At 45.6% G+C, this 23,796-nt stretch overlaps 3 protein-coding genes across 3 annotated transcripts; 2 read left to right on the top strand and 1 right to left on the bottom strand.

Annotated features, from left to right (window-relative positions):
* The first annotated feature begins 7,864 nt into the window (after nucleotides 1-7,864).
* LOC120671128 (zinc finger CCCH domain-containing protein 44-like) lies at nucleotides 7,865-10,661 on the top strand. Its single transcript, XM_039951375.1, has 3 exons — nucleotides 7,865-8,115; nucleotides 8,782-8,842; nucleotides 9,559-10,661. The coding sequence occupies exons 1-3, from the start codon at nucleotides 8,046-8,048 to the stop codon at nucleotides 10,331-10,333; spliced, it is 906 nt and encodes a 301-aa protein (XP_039807309.1). The 5' UTR covers nucleotides 7,865-8,045; the 3' UTR covers nucleotides 10,334-10,661.
* Nucleotides 10,662-10,881: 220 nt separating this feature from the next.
* On the bottom strand, nucleotides 10,882-14,708 carry LOC120671347 (non-structural maintenance of chromosomes element 4 homolog A-like). Its single transcript, XM_039951644.1, has 7 exons — nucleotides 14,416-14,708; nucleotides 14,237-14,317; nucleotides 13,232-13,472; nucleotides 13,050-13,143; nucleotides 12,189-12,405; nucleotides 12,001-12,092; nucleotides 10,882-11,599 (listed from the first exon to the last, which is right to left on the bottom strand). The coding sequence occupies exons 1-7, from the start codon at nucleotides 14,573-14,575 to the stop codon at nucleotides 11,192-11,194; spliced, it is 1,293 nt and encodes a 430-aa protein (XP_039807578.1). The 5' UTR covers nucleotides 14,576-14,708; the 3' UTR covers nucleotides 10,882-11,191.
* A 4,420-nt stretch (nucleotides 14,709-19,128) lies between these two features.
* LOC120671127 (ribose-phosphate pyrophosphokinase 2, chloroplastic-like) lies at nucleotides 19,129-23,537 on the top strand. The gene is made up of 8 exons (XM_039951374.1): nucleotides 19,129-19,423; nucleotides 19,554-19,745; nucleotides 20,263-20,511; nucleotides 21,086-21,229; nucleotides 21,357-21,521; nucleotides 21,868-21,937; nucleotides 22,035-22,116; nucleotides 22,992-23,537. Exons 1-8 carry the CDS (start codon nucleotides 19,310-19,312, stop codon nucleotides 23,170-23,172), a joined length of 1,197 nt encoding a protein of 398 aa, XP_039807308.1. The 5' UTR covers nucleotides 19,129-19,309; the 3' UTR covers nucleotides 23,173-23,537.
* The last annotated feature ends 259 nt before the right edge of the window (nucleotides 23,538-23,796 follow it).

Here is a 23,796-nt window from a genome sequence, read left to right as displayed (position 1 = left end):
CGTCTTCACGGCGAGGAACAGAGAGGAAGATGGAGTGAGGGCAAATTCGTAAATAGAGCGAAGTTCAAAACTCCAGTTTGTAATTTCAGTTTTTCTCCTTCTACATGGCCTCAAATGAAAAACTTTTGAATACCAAAGTTGTTCAAAATTTCGAGATCTACAACTTTCGTTTCAGGCAAAAGTTCATTTGAGGATTCGTTGGAAAGATAAAATTTGAAACTTGAGTACATTTGAAAACATCGTATACGCTTCGGAAATCACATTTTTCTCCCATTTTTGTGTAGCAACTCGAAAAACTTTGAACACGAAAGTTGTTCGTCTTTTGAAAACCTACAACTTTGGTTTTGGACAAAAATTCATTTGAGCTATATTTTAGAAATTATTTTCAAAGCAGATTAGTTTGAAATTTGACAGATAATTTAAATCTTTGAACACTACAGTTCAAAGGACCTGTCATTTTATGTTCAAACTTTTATTTTCTCTCTTTGACTTCAACAAGACTTTGATTTAACATGATTTTAGAGAGACGCCTATTCGCTTTCATATGTAGACTTACATTAGTTTAAAAATTATTTACGGTTTCTGACCTATGCATCTATACACATACACATGCATGCACACATAAATGTATTCGATTCCATTTTCTTGGTTGATTATGCATGCTATCATATTTAATATTTCTTACTTAGCATTTTAAAATTCTGGGATGTCACATTGACCTTGGGGTCGATATAAGCTTCCTCAACGGAGACTAGGATTCACACGTGGGTGCACGGGGTGAATCTGAACTTCGGTAAAACAAATCCTTGTGTTCATTGCATTTACATTTGTTTTGTGGATTTGAGGAGCTCTCCATTAGACACTTGTGTCTTGGAGATATTGTTGTTTCGTATGTGCAGGATCTGCGTGAACCTGCTCAAGGAACTTCTCTGAGCAGACTCTACAATTGGGGTTTGAATTTACATTCATTTATTAGCACTACTCTTATTGTGTTCACTCTGTTCTGAGTGAACTCGGAAGTTCCGGATTGACAAACCCGGAAGTTTCGAGTTCACCTACTGTCTAGCCCAAATCCGGAAGTTCCGGATTTGAAACCCGGAAGTTCCGGGTTTGGCAGACAGACAATTTTATCCGCTGCATTTGAGTGAAATTTTCTAGGTGCGCCTATTCACCCCCCCCCCCTCTAGGCGACATCATGGTCCTTTCAGCGTCACGTTGATGTGTGATTCATGGACTGGCCAGTGGAAGAACTCAAGATGTCGCATATTTGCTCAAGGTAGCCCCTAAACATGTTCTATTCACATTGAGTATGTTTTGACATGTTACTAAAGAATCTGTCTTTGTTTACAGGAGATTCGGAAGGTGGTCGAGGAGATTAGACCGGAGAATGTCGTGCACGTAGTCGCCGACAACGGCTCCAACTACAAGAAAGCATGCAAGGAACTAAGAGAGGTGTATGAACACATTGCTTGGACACCTTGTCTAGCACACACCATCAATTTGATGTTGAAGGATATAGCTCGAAGGCCTGAACATGCTATTACGATCAAGCAGTGCAAGCGAATTTCAAATTGGTTACACAATCATGGTCAGTTGAATACAATGATGAGGAACGCAATCGGTGGTGAGTTGGTCAAGTGGAATGCCACTCGATTTGGAACCAACTACAGGTTTCTAGATAGCATCTATCAGAAACGTGATCATTTCATGCAGTGGATGGCATCTACTGAGTTTTTACATAGCAAATGGGCGGATACCGAAGATGGTAGATTTACTCATGCTAGGTTATCAAGTCTGGAGTGGTGGGATGGATTGAAATATATCATCGACACAGTTCAACCAATATACAAGTTTCCTCGCTTTGCTGATCAGGACAAGAGGCCCAACATGTGCGAAATCGTGATGGCCTACCAGACTATGAAACGGGAGATGCGGTCTTTCTTTGGAACAAATATTTCCACTCTGAAGGAGGATCTTGAGGTGGTGGATGAGAGGTTGGGTGATGTGTTCATAGGCACGTATGTCGGTCCAGGTAAGAGACAATACGAGTCATCTATTTTTAATCTCTATTGACCTTATGCTTATTTGAAGTGATTTATATTTTGCAGCTGCTGTCCTAAATCCGAGGTATGCATATACGATGGATCCAACTCAAGAAATGTTTCGTGGACTCAAGGATACATTTCAGCGCATGACGGATCTCCCGAGCGCCGTGCAGGCATTGCAGGAGCTTGACCTGTTTCGGCAGAAGGTTGGCGAGTTTGGCGGTGAAATGGCAATGAAAATGGCGATGGACCCAAGGACATCCCCATGTAAGAGTTATTCCGTACGACATTGTTTTTTGCTCTATTCGAATATATTGCTTACATACTCGGTTGCACATGCAGCGTCCTGGTGGATGCTGTTCGGATCAAGTACTCCAAAGCTGTTGTATCTTGCCATGCGGCTTGTTTCACAATGTTGTTCGTCCAGTGGATGCGAGCGGAACTGGAGTACTTTTGCCTTGCTGCATACAAAGGTTCGCAATCGGTTGTCGCACAAGAAACTTAACAAGCTTGTCTATGTCAACTACAACCTTCGTCTCCGACTTGAGGAGGTCTCCGGCCCACCGATGCGTGAAGAAGGTGATTTCATTGACCAGCTGGCCCATCTTTCTTTCTATGATGAGAATAATCCAGTGCGAGAATGGATGGAATATGGTAGATCTAACCGGGCTCCAGTTCTGGACGAGGATGATGATGACGGCGACGTCCCTCTCCCTTCCCATATTGTCAGAGATCAAATAAACCTCTCAGATCTACGTGAGGCTATGGGGGATGATTCCATCAGCGATTGGGCACGTAAAAATATGGGTGGCACTCACCTAGGGAAGAGGAAGCTACAGAAGGGGCCTACGAAGGGTGACCCAAATGAAAAGGCAAAGCAACAGTAAAACCAGTGAGCAGCGACACCGAGACTGATGATGGCGAAGGTGAGCGTAGTCCACCGTATCAGGAGTCCAAGGATAGCAGCTCGGCCGATGATGGTGATGATAGTGACGGTGCTGATGCTGATGCTGGTGATGGTGGTAGTGGTGGTGGTGGTGGTAGTGGTGGTGCTCGTGGTGTTCGTTTCATAGGTATACATTGTACCTACATATGCACACATGTTTCTCACTATGAGTACTAATTATGATATATGGTTGATTGTAGGGGAGACTCGGTTCACAGTTCACACATGCTACTCAGGACACCGACCATGGAGCACCACAATCGCAGAGGGGAACGGTTAGACCGACGGACTACGACACTCCTTAGTACTCTTCTTCCTCCTACAGCGATTCCTCGCAGTCTTTTCACTACCCCAAACCTGACATCAGCAAGCAGCCACCGACGAGATGGGTATACAAATGGGAAGACCCTCATTTTTACACTATGTTAGTTCAGGAATGGGAGACAACATCGGCGTGGACGGGCCAAACTTAGCAACACTACAAGGCTGAGCTGCTTAGAGTGCGAGGTATCGCTGTGATGTCCACCACCGAATACCAAATTGTGTCCCAAATGGGGGTCTTCTCATTCCTACGTTGAACTTTTATTGATGTGTATAAGTGTATTCACGCTTATGACTCGGTATTTGTATGCACGCTTATTACTATTGTATTTGTATGCATGATTATAAATTGTTGGTTTGGTGTGATCATTTACATTAATATGTGCATAGGTCATGCCAAAATTTCCTTTAATTTCACACCGGGGAACCACTTTTAAACCGTCAGAATTTATTGTTAAAACACCGGTTACCGGTCAGACCGGACCGGTAAACCGGTCTAACCGGTTGCACGGGCGCTTTTGAATTCAACCGGTTTCCACCGGTTTCCGATCAAACCGGTCCGGTAAACCGCTACCGGAGGCCGGTGGTTTGACCGGACTGGTCGGAAAAATTAACCTGATATTTGTATCACATTTTGGTCACCTCTTATGAGGGGACGCTTCATTAATAATAACTTTGTTTGTTTAAACTACTAATTTATTATAAATTGGCTTTAAAAATTATTTATTATTTATTGCCTCTTGTTTATACGTGTGAATGTTACATATATCATGTATATGTTTATAGGAAGTACTTATTGCTATTACTATATTGTCATATAAAACGGGTTTCGGGTATCCGCGGGTTCGGTTTTGGGGATGGATTTTCACCGAGATGGTGTTCGGTTCGGGTTCGGGTTTTAAGTTCGGGTTTCGATTTTGGATACCTAGACACTCCACCCGATCTGAACCCGACCCATTGCCACCCCTAGTTACCCGGTCAAGTTATCGAGCCTGGCTATTAAGATGTTAAAAACATCTTGCAACATCTAGGAATCTCGGGTAAAACAATTACTCAGGCTATTAAGATGTTAAAAGCATCTTATGCAACACGAAGATGCGAACCTAGTAGACATCTAGGCAGTGGCGGAGCCACCACTGGGGCGAGCTACGGCGGCCGCCCTAGGTCCTTAGGGCCGAGCTCCAGAGCAGATCCCCGTTCCGGCGGCGCTTGGAAGGTGCCGGTCTGCCGGACGCGAGGAAGAAGGTGGAGGACGGCAGGACCAGGACGCACCGTAGGAGAGAGGCGAGACGCGAGAGACCTTCTAGGCCGAGTTTTGGGCCGGCCTGCGGTTCAGCCCAGCGCGTCCCACACTCCCACCCAAGTCTCCGCGTTGTGGACTCGTGGCGTGGCCGAGCTCGTCATCCACACCCCGCACCGCAGCCCGCCCCCCGCTCCGAGTCGGCGCCCCTCCATTCGCCGCCGCCGCCCGCCGGTCTGCCGTCCCCGCCGGAGAGGATCGAGCGCCGCGGCTGAGCCCTCCTAGGCGCCTTCTGCTGGTCGCGCCGGCGCACCTGCAGCTGCAGTCCGCCCCCCGCCTGGCTGCCTCCCGCCGACGCCCGGCGGATCCCGCGCGGGCGCGGCCGCACCTGCAGCTCGCGTCGGCGCCTCCTCCCGTCGTCCGCGCCGATGCGCCGTGCGCCTGCCTTTCCTCTACCTCACACTCGCCTCGTCACGCCTTCCTCTTCGCGTGCGCGCCGAGCGCCGTGCGCCAGAAGGACAGAAGCGAGCTGAGGTCGCCATTGCCGACCTCCAAGCCTGCGCCGCCCCCTTTTCGATTCCACCTAACCTACTCTGTCAAACTTCGATTCCTTGCATCTACAGCTTCACCCCGAGGTCCTCTACGATCTCAGGCCACCGGTTGCCCAAGCCTCGGGCTGTACCAGCTGCGCGACGGCTCGCCGCCGTCGCCATGGTTGCCGTTGACGACCTCGTAGGTGAGCTCAGGTGATATCTGTCCTTCGAGCCCAACCAACTTGCAAAATGAGTTCGCCTTGAGGTGCTGATGATGATGCTCTCGGTGGTTCATGGTTTTCGTAGCAGGATCAACGGAAACGCGGAGGTCAGCGCCACCGGCCCAACGTCACGCATGAACGTGGCTTCCTCCGCGAGTTCCGGCCACCTTGGTGCTACAGTACCCAGCCCTAGGTCATTTCTGGGGCTGGCTCCGCCACTGCATCTAGGCAACCAAACAGCTGATCTGGGTATGTATCTAAACAACCAAGGACGTGATTGGAGGAGCCTGAAACACCGTAGGCCACAGCGCATGTGAAATCAATATGTTTAGTTGCCTAAGAGCATGGTTAATGGTTCTGCCTGCATGCTGACGTCTCGGGCTCCAGCTCAAGTGCTCAACTGAGTTGCCAAGCTTTTGGTGGCAGGCTCCACCTTCATTTAGTGATGCTTATGGTCCAGCAATCTGCAACAGCCAATGGGAGGCAGAGCAGTTGCTCTACATAGCAAATCGTCCATTTTCAGCTGGTGTTTGCTGAGACGCTCGCCTCCTCTTTCTTCGTTCTCTCACCGCCAACCATGTTTTTTTCCCTACGTATCCAGCAAGTCGCCTGTTAATATAGGCTTATAATATTTGCTCTAACTTAATATAACCAACCTGCTGCTGCGAGATATTGATTGGTCGGCCGTTCTAGGCATGTGCCCAGATTTTCCCCTCTCATGCTGTGCGCGCTCCTTGCACGAGCTCGAGCCTAGCCCTGGAAAAGGGCCCATTTTCCATCCAGGAGTTCTGAACCCTCCATAACTTCGACGGTTTTTGTGATTTTTCCTTTGAAGAAGAAATAGTGGTGTGATTTTTCTTTTGAAGAAGAAATAGTGGGTAAACTCCAATTCTCGAGGCGAATCCTTGCGCGGCACTATGGATGGCAATGGGCCCCGATCCCCGATCCCCGATGGAGAATTCATCTATTAGGGGATGTAATTGGGTTGATTTTGCTCCCCACGGGGGGCTTAATACACTATTTGACACTGTAGATGCACTGTTTGGCACTGTAGATGCACTGTTTGGCACTGTAGACAGAGAGGACGTGGGAAACGAGAAGAGAGCCAATTTGCTCTTGCTCCCTCCGCTGTGATCAGCCTAACGGCCAAAACTCATCCCCATCGGGTGAAGCGGGGGCGGGAGCGTTCCCTGCTCCCCGTCCCCGGTCCCCGTCGGGGATCCCCGATTTCATGTGTGTGCACTAGGATACTGGCCAAAACAAGCCCAGCAATCAATATTGGCCCAAGCCCACAACGTTAATATAAATTTGGACGGCCACAACTAACCCTAGCCCATCGTCTCTCCTCATCACTCAGCTGCCAGCCGCCAATCCCCCTCCTCAGTCCTCACCAACGCAGATGCGAGCATGCGCTCGCGATCCTGTTCGTCGTTCTCGCCTCACCTTATTAGCCCCTCCCCGGTCTCCCGCAGCCACAGCTCAGGCGTCGGCGCTACCACAGGCCTCGCGGCTGTCCGCATCCTCCGAGTCCCGCGACCGACAGGAGCGACGAATTCTGCTCCTGCTGCGCAGTCCTGTAGAAAAGCAAGTCCATAGGAGCTAATGATGAATGATTGCCATTTAGGGCGCGTTTAGTTCCCAAAAATTTTCACCCAAAAATTTTCACCTCCCCTTTAAACACATATATGAAGCACTAAATATAATTAAATAACAAAACTAATTACACAGTTTGGATGTACATGACGAGACGAATCTTTTAAGCCTAATTAGTGCATGATTAGCCATAAGTGCTACAGTAACCCACATGTGTTAATGACGCGGTCAAAGACCTCAAAAGATTCGTCTCGTGGTTTCCAAGTGAGTTCTGAAATTAGTTTTTTAATTAGTGTCCGAAAAGTCCTTCCGACATCCGGTCAAAGTGCTGATTTGACATCCAAAAATTTTTGGATGCGAAACTAAACGCGGCCTTATTGCCTTGCGCAGTGAGCCATGAAGGCGAAGGCAACCAAAGAAAAAGAAAAGGAGAGAATGGTGTGAAGACCGCATGGATTTTCTCATTGTTTTGTTTGCTCGGTGAGATGGCTAGCAAATTGTATGGAGTTCTATATGGATGTACGATTAGACTGGTTTTTGTTCTCCTTTTTTTTTCCTTCGTGTGCAATCTTTGAGATCTTTCAATATACACGAAGATTAAATTGAGAAAACATTAATTTTTGGGGGATTTTTTCGGGGTTGGGATCCCCGTCGGGTTTGCTATCCCCGTTCGGGGACGGGGACGGGGAAAATCTTCCCCGTGTGCTTTGTCGGGGACGGGGAGCGGGAGAATTTAGTTCACTCGGGGAGCAGAACGTTCTGCCAAAACCCGACGGGGATAGCCCCGTTGCCATCCCTAGCGGCACACAGACTCTAGCCGTAGCCAGCCAAGCCGCCACAGCGCCGCGCGGATGGAAGCAGATCCACGGCGGCGTTGCCTCTGACGTGTGGGCCCGCCCATCGTGGTTCCACATGCCAGCGGACCCAACCCGATTTAACCCAGCCCAGTAGCTGAACCCTACTACTCCCGTCCCGAGTCCCGACCCGTGCTCACCCCATCTGATTTGTGGCCGCGCGTTCGGGCCTCGCGCTGCGACCACCCTCTCTCTCCACCACCCGCCGCCCCCGCGTGGGCGAAACCCTAGCTAGGGTTCTACCCGCCGCCGCCGTCGACAAGTGCTCGCGCGCTCTTCCCCCGAGCTCGCCATGGACGCCGGCCGCAAGCGGGCCGCGCCGGAGGGCGCCAACGGCGCGGGCGGCCCCAAGCGCTCGAGAGGTGAGCAGCTTCTCGAGCTCTCTCGGTTGGGCTGTTGCTGTATTGTGGGTTAGGCTCGGTAGGGTTTCTAGCTGCGCGTCGTTGGGCGGATCTGTGGTCCGCCGTTCGCGGCCTGGATGCAGGCTGCGGGGATCCGTGGGTTTTGCTGCCGTTGCTGGAGGGGAGGGATCTGGAGTGCTTGGAACTTGGAGTGGCCTAGATTTGTTTGTTTGTTTTTCTTTTCGGTTGGTTTCCCGGGGAGCTGAAGGAAGGCTCCCCGCCGTTTAGGGATGTGCAGGAATTTTGCTTCTAAGAGATTTTATTAGCCTCGAATAGTGCCGCAGCTGAGGTGCCAGATTGCTATTGCTACCGTTCTGTTTACATGGATCCTTCTGCCTGCCGTGTCGAAGTTTTTATGCTTCGCGCGCTAGCCAGAATTGACACATGTGCTTCCAGTGCTTTTAGCAATTGCCAAAAAAAAAAGAAGAAATCATTGGGTCATTGCTTGCTTACTGGACAAGCGGACGTTATAGCAGCGGCATTGATGTTGTTCCTTGATCTCTTAATGTAGTGCCCTGTGTTTATTTAATGAAATTATTTATTTATTCATTATTACTTTACCTAGACACGTATTCTAGTAAAGCAACACATGATTAATTGGCGCAAGTAATAAATTTGGTGTAACAGAATCGGAGACAACTCAAATGGGTGTAGGAAGCAAATCCAAGCCGTGCACCAAATTTTTCAGGTTCTAATCTAACTTAAAATGAACTCCCACCTGGTAACATCTATTGCTATTTTACTATTTGTTTCATAAATTAAAATTTTGCCATGTTGCTAAATGTTTTGATTGAGGCTAACAAATGGTTCGACCAAGATTGTGCTACAGGTTCTTTTTGTCTAATCCGTGCCTAAGAACATTCAATGGAGTAAAATTTGGAACCTACTGCTGTATATCACTGAAAATCTGAACGATGCAATGCAACAATGATTGTGAGGACATGAAACTTAATCTCAGATGAACAATCAGCCAATTGTACCTGGAACAGGTTGAAGAATTCGAGATAAGAAGATTAAGATGAATATACTGGCAATACTGCTTGGGACTGCAGTTCAAGTGCTTTATGAATTGTCTATTCACTTTTTAATTACAGTTTCTTATTAATATGATGCAGGAGTGGTCAAACCACTAATACTCCTTCAAAGCTTGATTATGAATTGCATTTGTATCAAACATAACTTGTCAATGAACTTCTAGTATCATTTACTCTCTTTTTTTTATTTGCTGCTTATCAGTGTTAGAGATCATCTAGTATGTTTGCATTATTCAGCTGCATGTGACATAATCTTTTTAATCGACATTGGCTGCATTTGTGGATCATTAATTCATATGATAGTTCTTAGTTTATCAAATTTGAATATATTTGCATGTTCAGTTGCTTATGTGATGTTTTCATTATGCAGCACTGCTGGTTGTCCCTTCGGTGCAAGTTGCCACTTTCTCCACAACTTCCCTGGTGGTTACCAGGCTGTTGCAAAGATGACCAACTTGGGAGGACCACCTGTTCCGGCTCCTCCTGGGAGAATACCTATGGGACCTGGTGCCCCTGATGGTCCACCTTCACCTGCTATGAAGACCCGTATGTGTAACAAGTACAACACTGCAGAAGGGTGTAAATGGGGGAGCAAATGCCACTTTGCTCATGGAGAGAGGGAGCTTGGAAAGCCCATGCAGATGGACAACTCAATGGGAGTTCCTCCAATGGGACCAGGGCCCAACGGTCACTTTATGCCCCCACCAATGCCTGTCCCAGACATGGTTCCGCCATCAACATTTGGTGCTTCAGCCACAGCCAAGATCAGTGTTGACGCGTCACTTGCTGGTGCTATCATCGGGAAGGGTGGTACTAACACAAAGCATATATCCCGTGTGACTGGTGCCAAGTTAGCCATCCGGGATAATGAGGCTGATCCCAACCTTAAAAACATTGAGCTCGAGGGAACATTCGACCAGATCAAGCATGCTAGCGCAATGGTCACGGAATTGATTGTCCGCATCAGTGGTAAGGCCCCTTTACAAGCCAAGAACAACCCAGGCAGGGGTTCTCATGCTGGGGGGGCTGGAAGCAACTTCAAGACCAAGCTGTGTGAGAATTTCAGCAAAGGCTCCTGCACGTTCGGGGACAGGTGCCACTTTGCCCATGGCGAAAGTGAACTGCGCAAACCTGCTGCTGCTTGATAGATATCCATGTCGCCTGTGGTGGTTACTCTGCCTGTGTATGGCTGAATAACACCAGAACTGTGCACAATTGCTCGTGTTGAAATGTGCTGTGCAAGCCTGATTCTATCTGTTATTCTTACTATGGCTTGTATTGGTGCTGCTGTAACTGCGATAGAGATTGAGAATGACCATCCTCTAGGATTGTAGGATTGCTGTATTTTGCTCTTTACCCCTATCCCGAATCCTATTTTGTACCTTTTCTTAGGCAACTTTGGCTGGCGTATTATTGTGATCCTGTTGAGCTGAGAACTGTTGCTCTTTGCTAATATGAGTTTGCTAAATATTAGTTCGTTTGAATTAAAAGGACAATGGCGTTCGTGTGATTTCGTAGGTATATGAAATTAGCTTGCTCCCGGCTGTGCGACCTGCTATTGATATCAACTACACAGCACAAATCGCCAGATCGGAAGACTTGTATCATCGACTGGAGCAGATAGTTGGAACCTAGCTCTCACGCACAGCACCTATTCGATTTTCATCGATTCAGAAATCAGAACGGACAAGCCTGCTATCAGTTATAGTTCCAATTTCCAAGTTAGGCCGCCTAGCCACCTGCATCAGCTACAGTTAAGAGCATGACCAAGGACACCTGCATCAGCAGAAGTTCAGAGCAAGAGCACCAGACTAGTACCAGCAAACTCGTTCCCAGTTATCCACCATCTCGACTACGGCTACCTCGGTCCTACATACACCAGAAACCTTAAACACCTCCAAAACAACGTGACAGGCCGAACACTTCCCAAAAGCCACCACTACCCGCGCCACGCAACCATGTAAGGTGCTTAGCCCAAACACATCTAAACCAAGTCGGGGGCATCAGTCCTCCAGGTCCTGGAAGAGGCGCCGGCGCTTGTATGTTAGGTTGATCTCCTTCCTGTTCTTGGTCACCATCTTGTCGTCCATGACTTCCCTCGCGGCAGTTCCTGCTCCAGCCTCATCTTCCATGGCATCCTTTGGGCCCGTGGGTGCCGCCACCTCGTCTTCCACAACTTGCTGCGCGCCTGTTGCCACCGTCCTGTCTGCCGTGACTTCCTGTGTGCCCGTCGCAACAATCTCATCTTGCAAGACCAGGCCCCGATTCCTGCATCGCTTCCTGATCGGTGCGCTCTGTGTGGGCTGGGACAACTCAGGTTCAGGGTGACTGTTTGCTGTTGTGCCAGGTGCGTCCTGAGAACACCTGTGGGGCATAAGCTCTTCCCCCTCTGGAACCATCCCTTTCATGAGCTGGAAATAGATGCAAGACAGGATTACATCAGATTAAGGTGAAAGTCTCCTTTCAATAAAAGACATGGCAAGTCATGCATTAACCATACCAGAAATCAGGCATATAAACCAAAATTTATTTATCCACAGAAAGATGAAAATCAATTCTCATTTTATGTATCCATCCCAAATGGAAGACCTCATATATCATGTATTAAATTACCCTATTTACATGATATGTCACATGCCATTAGTTTTGAACCTTTGCCATGGAAAATTTAGCAAAACCACACTAGAACGACCACAATAAATGGTGAAATCAAAATAGGAATTCTTAACTATGCCGGTTATGCAGAATTTTATTGTGATAATTTAATTATTATTTTTGAAACCAAAATAGCAATTATTTACTGAAATAGTACCTCCCAGTCCTTGAAATCAAATCTGAAGACGAAATGGTTGTAGACCACTTCTCCTGAGCCAATGGCGCTAGCAGCAGGTGCATTCCTTGGATCTGTTCAGTCAATGGAATTATGTCAGACACCATAGTAATACACTGCAGAATATCCATTATATAATTATTACAGCAACCAAGCAACAGAGTACTTACAGACAATATGATGCCCCTCATCATTCACTTTGATTTCAACCCTGCCATCTTTCACTAGGAATGACAAGGCAAAGATGTTTTCCACTGTTTGGGCAAATGATATCCTGTTTAAAACAAGGTGTTCGAGCTTTGCATTTTTCTTCCTCCTCAGCAGATTAAATATAGCAGACATATTCTTATCAGTATCACTCTTTGTTTTCTCCGTGGGGTCAGCAAGCTGCAGATTTAGAGTGGCCAGATTGTTAGAAGTTGGTAATGGACAGGATCTATACGAAAGTTGGAAAGAATTTCACATGTTACAAACAGCTACATCCAAAATAAAAGCTATGCTCTCCATCTTAACAAATCCATCACAAAATGTTGCATAACAAAACTGATGATGATCTTGTGGTTCCAACATAGCCCACACCTACTTTTACGCAATTTAGTTATATTGCAAAGCGTTTTTTGCTCAAGTAGCAACACTAAACTTGAGATTATTTGATTAAGCTCAAGAATTTGTGGTTGTGCAGTTGAATCAAAATGGATAACATATAAAAAGAGAAGCAAAGTAGATAAGTTCAAAGTAAATTTAGATTGATTAGGGAACTCATTATATCCATCCCTGTATCAGCATGGCATACATAGTGCAGGGAATAAACAGACATATATGTTTGCAGGAAATTACTAATAATGCTCCTGGAGCAATTTTTCAATGTCTACATTTGATCGATATGTACTGAACCTTTTTATAGAACGCGCCTGGACGCGTGATATGTGCTGAACTTACATGAAGCAAATATATTGCCTACCACATAAGCATAAACAAGTATAATGTTCTGCCCATTACTGCCATTAAAGTAACCATGCACAGAAGCACACCTGTTCAGGGCAAGAACTTCCACGAGGTCTTGCAGTCCTCATTTTCCTAATACGGACCCTCCTTGGCTTCACTTCTATCTTCATGGGGCCAATCCTGTTAAAACAAAAACAATAAATTTTCAAGTCCTTGGGTATTGTAACCATCAAGGTAAACTTAAAAAAAAACAGTGGATCCCCATTACATTGTGGCACATCCAGGAGCAAACATGAAAATATGAGAAGCGCCACGTCCAAGACGAGCCCAGTCCAACGAGGCATGCTCATCATCAGGCCCCCCTAGCTTTCCAAACTTATTCAGCAGTCCAGCAACAAAATCAGAAGGCGTGATTCCCATAACTGATTGGGACCTTACTGATGTTACCAAACTGGCAGCAAGGTCCAGCAGGGCTTCTGCATCAGCTATTTGCTCCCTTGGCCTCTGAACTGAATCACAGGGAGACCACTGTTAGTAATTAAGTTGCGATCGACCCCTAGCATCAGCAATCAGCAGAACAGCACTATCTGATGCTAAAGGCAGTAAAGTTTTAACAAGAAATAAAGACACTTGATGATATTATCATAACTGAACATCTTGCCATTGCATAAGTCCATGTGTTAACATGTTTCAAGTTTCAATTCCATGTTTCTAAAAAAAACTACATGTAACTAATAAGATGCCATGTGCCTGCATTGGCCAACAACACTGACGCAATGCCCCCCCCCCCCCTGTTACTTAATATTTCCAAATTACAGTTGCATATCTCTTCATCTAAATAAGTGCAGCATGACCATCTCAGTGACTCATTGAAAAAAGGATGCAGAGGTCAAACAACATCAACACAAACTAGAGCTCGTTTCACGCAATAAAAGCACCATATCTAAAATTCTTTGCTGAAATAATACATCCAGCGCACAGCTCAGAAACACGCGCATGTTCACTGACAGAACACTTTGTTCCTTCAACAGCGTGATCATCTCAGTCACTCATTGACAAAAGATGCACGGCTCAAACAACATCAACGCATAATGAAACTAAATTGCCATCTAAAATTTATCGCTAAGATAAACTATCTAACGCACTGCTCAGAAACACGCACACATGTCCACTGACAGAACAACTTGATGACTACCAAAACTGCAGTGTGGGAAATCGCCACCCAAAACCTCAAAAACTGCCCGCGAGCCAGCGAAAAGGGGACGGTCCTTACCATGCTGATGCAGGCTCTCCACCTTGTTGATGATGGAGCTGAACCTTTCGGAGTCCGCATTCGCCATATCATCCTTCTCATCTGCACACACAAACATTACCCCCAAATCAAACTCAACCGACAACCGAACCGCGATCACAACCAACGCCGCGAGTTTCGCGCGGGAACGCGCGCCCTACCGCTGATTAGGCTCTTCACGGCGAGGTACTGCGACCGCAGCAGCCGCCGATCGCCCACCTCCTGGGCCCCCTCCGCCTGCTGCGGCGGCGGCGTCACCGGCTCCGCCTCCTCGCCGCGGGCCCGCGCTTCCGCCTCCTCCGGCATTGCGAGGGAAGCCATAGCCCCCTTCGGATTCCCAAACCCTAGCAAGCGCCCCCGGCGAGGGCGAGAGGGAAGGAAGCTGTTGGTGGCGTGGGGCGTGCAGGATACGGAGGCCGGTGGTGTGCTGGGGAAGGAAGGCAGGAAAGGGGGGACGGCGGAAGGCGGAAGGCCGGAGGAGATGGGGGCGGGTATTTGAACCACCGCTCCCCTCCGAAACGGCCAGAGATATCTGCGCAACGTTAGCCGTCTCGCTGACCTGTGTGTCCCATGAGCGGGGTCTTTGGTTTGGGCCCAGTGTCAGTGGGTGTACTGGTGCATCGTTGGGTGGGTTTCTCGTAAAGGAAGCCCGGTCGGATTCGAAAAGGTGGGAGAATTTCGGGAGAGAATTGCGGGAGCTGTGGCGGCAGCGTGGGCGCGGTCTAGGCGGGTAAGGGTCTCGGGACCCGTGGGTCGGGCCGTTGGACCAGGTTGTCAGTGAAAAGTTGGTCTATGGACGCGGTCTACCTTCCCGGACTAACCTCGCGCTTGTTGGTTCCCGCCCGCGCCTGTCCGGCTCTTCGCCGGATCGTGTTTTTACCGCGCGGCACAAGGCCTGGCGCGGCGCTCGCGGTAAAAAATTTGGCGGGTTAGAATTTTTGTGCGGGGAATTTTTTTGCCGCGCCGTGCTGATGCCTCGCTAGTTTAGGGTGTGTTTAGATGAAATGCAAAAAAAAATTTGCGACGGAATTTTGCTAATTTGAAGTATTAAATGAAGTTTATTTACAAAGTTTTTTTACAGATGGGTTGTAAATCGCGAGACTAATCTAATGATGCTAATTAATCTATGATTAATTAATAATTAACAGATGGGTACTGTAGCATCACTGTTGCAAATCATGGATTAAGTAGGCTCATTAGATTCGTCTCGCGATTTACAGCCCATCCATACAAAAAGTTTTATAATTAGACTTCATTTAGATTCCATACATGTGTCGAAACATTTGATGTGACGTTTTTTTTTTCGTTTACGGGATTTATGGGGTGGGAATTAAACATGGCCTTAGCTTTGGTCGTGCTTGCTCGCGGTAGAAAACGAAATTACGAGAGGTGGAGAAACAGACGAAGCGAAATTGATGAGTCGATCAGCTGGGTTCCATTTGCAACGCGACTAGGCGCTAGAGTAAGATCGATGTGAGGAACATGGACACATAGGCGATGAAGTTAGTTGGTTTTTTTTTTTTTTTGCGAATGGGATCTTGGTGTAGACATGCAAATTTTATCAGCTTTTTATATTTGAATCAAGCGTCATATTATTTACTGCTCATAAAACTTTGATTAGAGCTAAGAGCCTCAGACAACAAGTACACCAGCTATGATTTCACCGGTACGGATATTACTGCATCTGTTTCAAAAAGTATGCCGTTTTGGTTTTTCAGATTCTTAGCTTTTGCTGCGCATTAATGAGTTTTTGGTGAGCTATTGCATGGATCCGAAATGATCGAAATTCACCTATTTCGGTGAGGACCAAAATGATCAAAAAATTGACCAAAACAGAATTTTTGTATTATCACTAAGATCTGTACCACCCCATATACTCTTTTAGCTATATGATACTTTAGTTATATAATTCGTTTAGCCTCTTTTACTTTGTACTATCATTAAGATCTCCATATAGCTGTAGCCAAATTTCATATAAAAATAAATTTGTTGACCGGTCAAACAACTGAGTCTCGTTTCGAAAATTTTGAAGTTCTTAGGATCGAAATTTTTTGCATCTAGAATCTTACAACAATTGTGGGCTACTTTCACCGTAGTTTTGTTTATTGCTGAATGACAAATTAAAAAGGGTGAAAGCAAACGGAATTTGATAATATAAAATCTAAATCCATAAACATATGGAGTTTTAGACCTTGCTATATATATCATCAAATAAGCCCATCTCCCCAGCTCACACGTGCAAATATACTACGATATGCAACGAGCGACCCATCTGTGTTAGGACCTACTCACTCCGTTTCAAATTATATGTCATTTTGGCATTTCAAATGCATAATTTTTGCATAAACCTATGCATATACTATATCTGAATACATAATAAAAATTATACATATAGAAATGCTAAAATGACCGATAATTTGGAATGGAGACTCGCTGTATTCGTTTGGCTTGTCAGCAAACCAGCAAGCAGTACTGTTCTCTCGTACTAAATCAGCACCAGCCACCAGATACCAGCCAGTCAGCAGTACGGTTCTCTCATAAAAAATCAGCACCAGCCATCAGACAAACCCAAATAAACACAACGATATAGGAGGTCATCCGGTTTTAGTTTTCTATTTTTTAAGAACCAGAACAGTCAAACGAGCTGATTCCCGTGTAATCAACTCATTAAAAGCAAAGCTGCCATCCGTGCAGATCGTGCCCTGATCGTATCCACGCCTGCTGCTGTAGAGGAAACGTGCTGTAGTTCGTCGGGAAAAAAAAAAGAAAACGTGCTGTATATGTTGTCCCGTTGCTAACTTGCTATGCTGTGCGAGCATCATTATCAGTTCACATCATTATCAGTTGATCACCAGCTCACCCTGCTCCTGCCGATTGATGAACTGATAATGACGCCCGCGGCGATGTTGGCAGAAAGAGGCGGAAAGGTTACATTGGAGCCTTGGAGGAGGAGGATAGGCAAAAAATCAAAAGGCTCCGTAAAAAAAAAACGGAGTAAAAAAGGCTGTGGGTGGCCGCCGGCCGGTGCCGTTTCGTTCTTGGTTGGACCTCCTCCTCGTGCTGGATCTGGCTCGGCTTGTGCGGTTGTGCCGTTGGCCCCTCGCCCGGCACGGCGCGTGGCACGCTCGACGCGCGGTTCATGTGAATTTGGAAAGCTTGGCATGACCTGTTTTTTATGCGACGTTTTTCTAACAGAGGGTTTTGATCACCGTAAGTGCCTACTTGGAACCACGGACTTTTTTTCGTACCTCTACAAACGAACATTTTTTCCTGTCCAACTTCATCGGATGAATGTGGTACGGCACTTCATCTAGAGCAAGCCAGGTATTTGCACATGGCTTTATCGTGCACCGCCAGCAACGGGTTGGAACTTACTCTTTTTTCCTTTGAAATAGAAGGGGGCATACCCAAACAAAACACTAAAGAACAACACTTTAGTCCCGCTTGACGGTGGAAAGACACCGGATATGGCACATATTCCACGTAGCTACGTTTGGCTAGGAGAGTTTTGAAGAAGTCTAACTCAAGGACTTAACTGATGCCTACGCAACAAATCGGTATCTAATTCCACATCGTACTCATGACCTGAGTTGGATCTTTTGCTTTCAAATGGTAGTTTCAAGTGGCTACCTAGTAACTACGTACAATGCTTGTGTGGAAAGAACCATATATATGGATTACACTAGTTCGCGCAAACAAATTAATTTGATTGAGATTCACTTCACGCAGCTGAATCTTGAAACCCAACACCAGTGGCGGCTCGTGACCCAAGAGCAAGGGGGGGACCAAATTGCCCACCCCTAATCAAGCGGCCTTCCATAACGTGAGGCTTGAGTTGAGTGATGCTAGAAAAGAAGAGAGGATTGAAGCTTCACTCCACACGTTGTGGCTGGCGATGCTAACTTCCAGTGATGTGTAGAAAACTTAGAGCAAAGCAAGAACAAGCTCCGATGCCCATTTGCTCATTCAATAAAGAAGTATGTGTTGCTTGCCTACTCGTTTCATCCTCCGCGTGCTGCACCTTCGATGGAACAGCCAAAAGCAAAGAGTAACAACATTTTATTCTTCATGCGGGAGTGGGACCAATGCTGTAGATTGCTTCCATGTCTGAAATTTTGCACGCCGCAGCTCTTGTAGCTCCGGTGTTCATTTACTCACTGTGAGGTCCAATTTTTGACATCACTGGCATATTGTGGAGGGTCTTAGAAGCTTTTATACTATTTATATAGTGAAGGAAATGTTAGAAACACCGAAGGCCAAATTGCCCATTGCTAATCGACTTTAAATGGACAATGATATATCAGAGGCTGTGGATTCGTGGAACTTTTTTCCCTTTGGGCAAGCAACGGTCGGGGTCCAGTTTGGCCAATACTGAGGTACACCCTGCATGGTGTATTAAATGTAGTAAAAATCGTATTTGCACAAATGGACCGTAAAATCGTGAGATGAGCCTAATTAGAGCGTGATTAGATTCTAAATTGCTACAGTAAAGCTACAGTAAACATATACTAATGACAGATTAATTATGCTCATTAGATTCGTCTCGTAGTTTACAGACGAGTTCTGTAATTAATTTTATAATTAGTCTATGTTTAATACTTCAAATGTAAAAAGAATTCCTTTCAAAATTCCAAAATGAGGGAACTAAACACACCCTCATAATCTTTTTCACTATAACATATGATACTGTTTTATCACGCGAGTCCTAAAAATTTCATACCTTTTGAACAAGCACTTTAAACTTACAATGCTCCTCCTCTACGGCATCAGATGCAATTACCGCGAAGCGAATGGACGCAACTGCAAAGTAGCGATATATTATTCTATTAACCCTATGCCCAAATTAGCGGAATCGCATCACCCAAGCGCGAATGCGCCACGCACCTAACCTCAATTAAATACCGCATCACAAAACGGACCGCGACGCAGTCACCACCACGGCACCACCACCGCCGCCGCCGCCGCCCCGAGCTCCCGCACTCCAAGGCCGACGCCTTCTCCCGTCCACGCGGCGCGCACCCCTCCGCTCTCGAAACCCTAGCGGCGCGCGCCACCATGGCGGCCACCGCGGCCGCGCCGGGGGCCGCGTCCTACCTGCTCCTCTCCCCGCGCCGCAGCCGCGCCGCCTCGCCGTCGTTCCGCGCCGCCGCCCCGCGCTTCCGCTCGCCGGTGAGCCTTCCATCTCGTTGGTGGAGTGGGTGTGATAGGGTTTGAGATTGGCGCCCCGCGTGGTGGTGACTGGTGAGGTCCTGCTGCGTTTTTTATTTTACTTATTTTCTTCGTTTTCCCGTCGGCGCAGAGGTGCGTGCTCGGGAGCGAGCAGCTGCGCGTGGTGGATGGGGTGAAGCGGACGGGCGGGGTCGAGCCGCGGGGCGCGGTGTGGACGCCGAAGGCGCCCGCGCCGGAGGCCGGGCTCGCGGCGCTGCCAAGGGAGGTGCGGGACTCCCGGATGAAGATCTTCTCCGGCACGGCCAACCGCCCGCTCTCCCAGGTGGGCTCGCCTGCTCTGTTCCCCCGCGTTGGTCGCTTGGTTCCGTAGCTACTTAAAGATAATAGATTTTTTTATTAAGCGACCTGGGGACTAGAGTTGTATATATGGTACTTGATTTCTCGTTCTACATTAGTTTTTTATAAGTTGTTAAATGCCAGTTTACACGATAAATGTCTTTTTACAATGCAAATATTTCGTGCATTACGTGAAAAGGATGTCACCCCTTGCAGCTGTAATTCCATCTTTTTTTAAAAAAAAGTGTACAAGGCTTTATGGATTTGTATCTTCCGTCCACTGTGGTTGACAAATGACAACTACACTTTTTTGACAGTGCTACTAAAATAGGCATGAAAGGTATTGGTACCTTTTTCAGATGTAATACATCCAATTTACTACATATCCATATTGTTTTGTTTTCTAGATTTTTATGTTTGATTGGCTATGGATGTTAAGGTACTGATTGGCGATTGTCAATGTGCTACTGAACACTGGTGCCTGTCTCTGTATTTACTTATAGGAAATTGCTGCTTACCTGGGTGTAGACCTCGGCAAGATCCTCATCAAGCGCTTTGCTGATGGAGAAATTTATGTTCAACTACAAGAGAGCGTGAGAGGATGTGATGTGTTCTTGGTCCAACCAACATGCTCTCCTGTCAACGAAAACCTCATGGAACTCTTCATCATGATTGATGCATGCCGGCGGGCTTCAGCACGGTCTATTACTGTTGTCATTCCATACTTTGGGTATGCCAGAGCAGACAGAAAGGTAATAGCGAACTGATTCGGTGATTTTTAGTTCTAGTCTGTATCAAGTCCAGATTCAGAATTTACCTAAAATACAGAAAACTCAGATTATTTTGAAGTTAATTACTTTTTTTCATCTTGTTCCCTGCCTAAATGCATGTAAAGATAACATGAGCAAAACAAGATTCAACACTTGAGCTACTTGTCAAGGATTGTTGTCCATGCAACTGATTTTCATGCAGCAAAGTTGGCAACTTGTTGGTGCCCCAATTTCATGATGGACTCCAAAATGAAGTTCTTTTTCCATGCTGATTTTCATGCAATAGTGTGGGCGACTTGTTTGGTGCCTCAACTTTATTGTGGATACCAAAATAATGGTTTTCTCCTGCTTGCTTAATTCTTCTAAATCCATCTATTATGCATGATCCCCCCCCTCCCTCACATTTCCTATACTTGTGTTATTAGCTATTACTCAGTAGTTAATACTAGTACACTAAGGGTCTCTAGATTTTAAGTGTGAGGAATGGAGTTGTACAACCTAAATTGAAGATTTAGTCTTCCCTTTGTTGAACTGAGCAAGTTCTCCGGTCTTGCAGGCTCAAGGGCGTGAGGCCATTACTGCCAAACTTGCTGCAAATTTACTTACAGAAGCTGGAAGTGACCGTGTCATTGTGTGTGATATTCATTCTACACAAGCTTTGGGGTACTTTGATATTCCTGTGGATCATATATATGGACAGGTAGTATTAGCAGAAAAATTGCTTTCTTTGACATTACAGCGTTTAAATATTGCATCTCCTTGTTACGAAACTCCATAGCTGAAAACATGAGCTGATAACCAATTATTGTCATCTTTGTTATATGTAGCCTGTGATTCTGGATTACCTTGCCAGCAAGACAATATCTGAAGATCTTGTGGTTGTTTCTCCTGATGTGGGTGGTGTTGTCAGAGCACGTGCATTCGCCAAAAAATTATTTGATGCTCCTTTAGCTATTGTTGATAAAAGAAGACAGGGTCACAACATGTCAGAGGTGAGAATGGATACCTTTGAATTGAAGTAAATTTAATTTTACAGCCCTTTTTTTGGTTGACTCCCTGTAGACAGAATAGGACTTTCCTAAACATTTTTTCTTTCATTGTCAAGAGTTCAGCTTTTTTTTCAAATATAATGATTCACCATAAATTATTAGTTTATTAGATATACTAGAATTGTATGTTAATGTTGTTATCAACTAATGTTTTATTAATCTATCTATGTACTTTTGTGGTATTTTACGCAGTCATCCTAGTTTTGACATGTGTTGATCTCTACAATCACTTTTAGTGGCTTGCCGAATGACTGTGATTGAGCTTCCTACTTCTGGCTATGCCCTGCAGGTCATGCACTTAATTGGTGACGTGAAAGGGAAAGTTGCTATCATGGTTGATGATATGATTGACACAGCAGGTTGGCAATCTGTTTTGTTTCCCAACTTTTTTTTGGTTACACATATTTATCAGTGTATTCCTTCCAATATTCACTTTTTTATATTAATCAAACCCAGGGACAATCACAAGTGCTGCAGCTTTGTTAAAACAGGAGGGAGCTGAAGCTGTTTATGCTTGTTGTACGCATGCTGTTTTCAGGTTTGCTAGTTGGCTATATTGGTAACATCTATTTTTAGTATTATGTTGTGGCGAAGAATATACAATGTTATGCTTCATGGTTACCTTTTTCCTAATATTATTCTTAAAGTAGGTTCACGAAACTGGTTAAAAAATTATAACAGGGTACAATTTGCATTCAAAATCTGTAGGTCATATTAACTTTGCTACCCTTTTTTTCTTTTTATTTTTTTTGGGTGGGGTGGGGGGTGGGGGGGGGCACCGGTCACCAGAGCTAACCAGCTAGTCTAACAATAATCTCATCAGTAGATTCGTTTGCCTACTGTACACTGCCTATCTGCCTTTAATTTGGACTCTTCAAGCCTATCTTTTTCTCTCGTGCTCTCTAACAATTGTACACCTAACCTTATTATCCAAACTAAGCTTTTCTTACCTCCTCCCTGTTGTTAAGGTAATAATTAAGTTAAAATAGTTTGAGTACTTGAGTGTAAATTTGTTCTGTAGTGGATGCCATTTTGTTAACGAAAAAATGACAAATTGCGCGTAGGTAAACTACAAGTTGTGTCATTTTCTGTTGCACTCCAAAATGGTTTCCATTTGCGACAACATATTCAAGAATATGAGGCCTGTATATACAGCATCCTTGGTATTTTGGTGTAGGAAGGTGCTTGACAAATCTTTACTTTTTTCAAATGCCAAAAAAAGTTACTAAATTTGCTACGGTTAAATTTGACTATTGTTAGTAAATTTGGTTGTCAATTCTACTAGCTAATCTGCAATAACATTATTTCAGAAGGTAGCAGGTTGCTTGAAATCTCTGCTTGAACAAGCTGTATGTGTATTCTCAATGATTAGTGCTTTGAAAGAATCTTTGTACTAACATGGTTGCTTTGCAGCCCTCCTGCAATTGAAAGGCTTTCTGGAGGCATCTTTGAGGAAGTCATAGTGACGAACTCAATCCTGTTGCCAGAAGACAAATGTTTCCCTCAGCTGACGGTGCTTTCAATGGCAAACCTTGTAGCAGAAACAATCTGGCATGTCCATCGTGATGGCTCCGTGAGCAGCATCTTCCAATAACGATAATGTGTCACCTCGTCCGTCTCACATTCATGCAGTATAGAGAAGGTACCTAGTGCCTGTCCTGTTTTTGTAGGGAGTCAGTTTTGGCGGCAAGATATAATAATGTGGTATTGCCAAAGATATAATAAGGTGGTATTGCTGATGTAAGCGGGGTGACCATTTTGGCACCATGATACTGAATATAGGGTGTTGAGCTCCGAACCTGCCTCTTGATGTGGAGGCTCAGTGGTAGCATAAAAAAACAAGACCCGGGCATGTCACTCACATAATTCTTTGGATATTGTGGGGCAAGAGACTCGGCTGTTCATGCCGTCCAGACAATAAATCATATCAATGACAGTATGAGTAGCTCCGTTGAATCACTGCTTCATGCTATTGGATTACTTGATTTACTTCGTTGCAATTTTTGGCCTTTTTCGAACTCTTATTATACTTTGCAAGTGCCATGGGACCACGAATTGAACAATTTGAGTTAGCCATGGGACTTCTATCGAAGTGTTTGGATACTGGTGCCTGGTGGATTCCTGGCGCTCTCTCTTCTTAGGAGTGCATAACGCCATAACCTACACATTTTCTGTGGACCAAACGCAATTTTGTGGTGCATCCAGAAGAGAGATTAAG

Source organism: Panicum virgatum, chromosome 4N (assembly GCF_016808335.1).
Source record: "Panicum virgatum strain AP13 chromosome 4N, P.virgatum_v5, whole genome shotgun sequence".
In the NCBI taxonomy this organism is placed as follows: Eukaryota; Viridiplantae; Streptophyta; class Magnoliopsida; order Poales; family Poaceae; genus Panicum; species Panicum virgatum.
Note: the sequence above shows the minus strand (reverse complement) of the source record. Positions and strands in the feature narration are given on the sequence as shown.

Coding starts and splice junctions, on each gene's coding strand:
- LOC120671128 (XM_039951375.1), top strand. CDS start 8,046: ATGGACGCCGGCCGCAAGCGGGCCGCGCCGGAGGGCGCCAACGGCGCG. Junction 8,116..8,781: donor CGGCCCCAAGCGCTCGAGAG/GTGAGCAGCTTC, acceptor TTGGTGTAACAG/AATCGGAGACAACTCAAATG. Junction 8,843..9,558: donor CCGTGCACCAAATTTTTCAG/GTTCTAATCTAA, acceptor TTCATTATGCAG/CACTGCTGGTTGTCCCTTCG.
- LOC120671347 (XM_039951644.1), bottom strand. CDS start 14,575: ATGGCTTCCCTCGCAATGCCGGAGGAGGCGGAAGCGCGGGCCCGCGGC. Junction 14,318..14,415: donor CGTGAAGAGCCTAATCAGCG/GTAGGGCGCGCG, acceptor TTGTGTGTGCAG/ATGAGAAGGATGATATGGCG. Junction 11,600..12,000: donor TTGATTTCAAGGACTGGGAG/GTACTATTTCAG, acceptor ATCTATTTCCAG/CTCATGAAAGGGATGGTTCC.
- LOC120671127 (XM_039951374.1), top strand. CDS start 19,310: ATGGCGGCCACCGCGGCCGCGCCGGGGGCCGCGTCCTACCTGCTCCTC. Junction 20,512..21,085: donor ATGCCAGAGCAGACAGAAAG/GTAATAGCGAAC, acceptor CCGGTCTTGCAG/GCTCAAGGGCGTGAGGCCAT. Junction 21,522..21,867: donor AGGGTCACAACATGTCAGAG/GTGAGAATGGAT, acceptor TATGCCCTGCAG/GTCATGCACTTAATTGGTGA.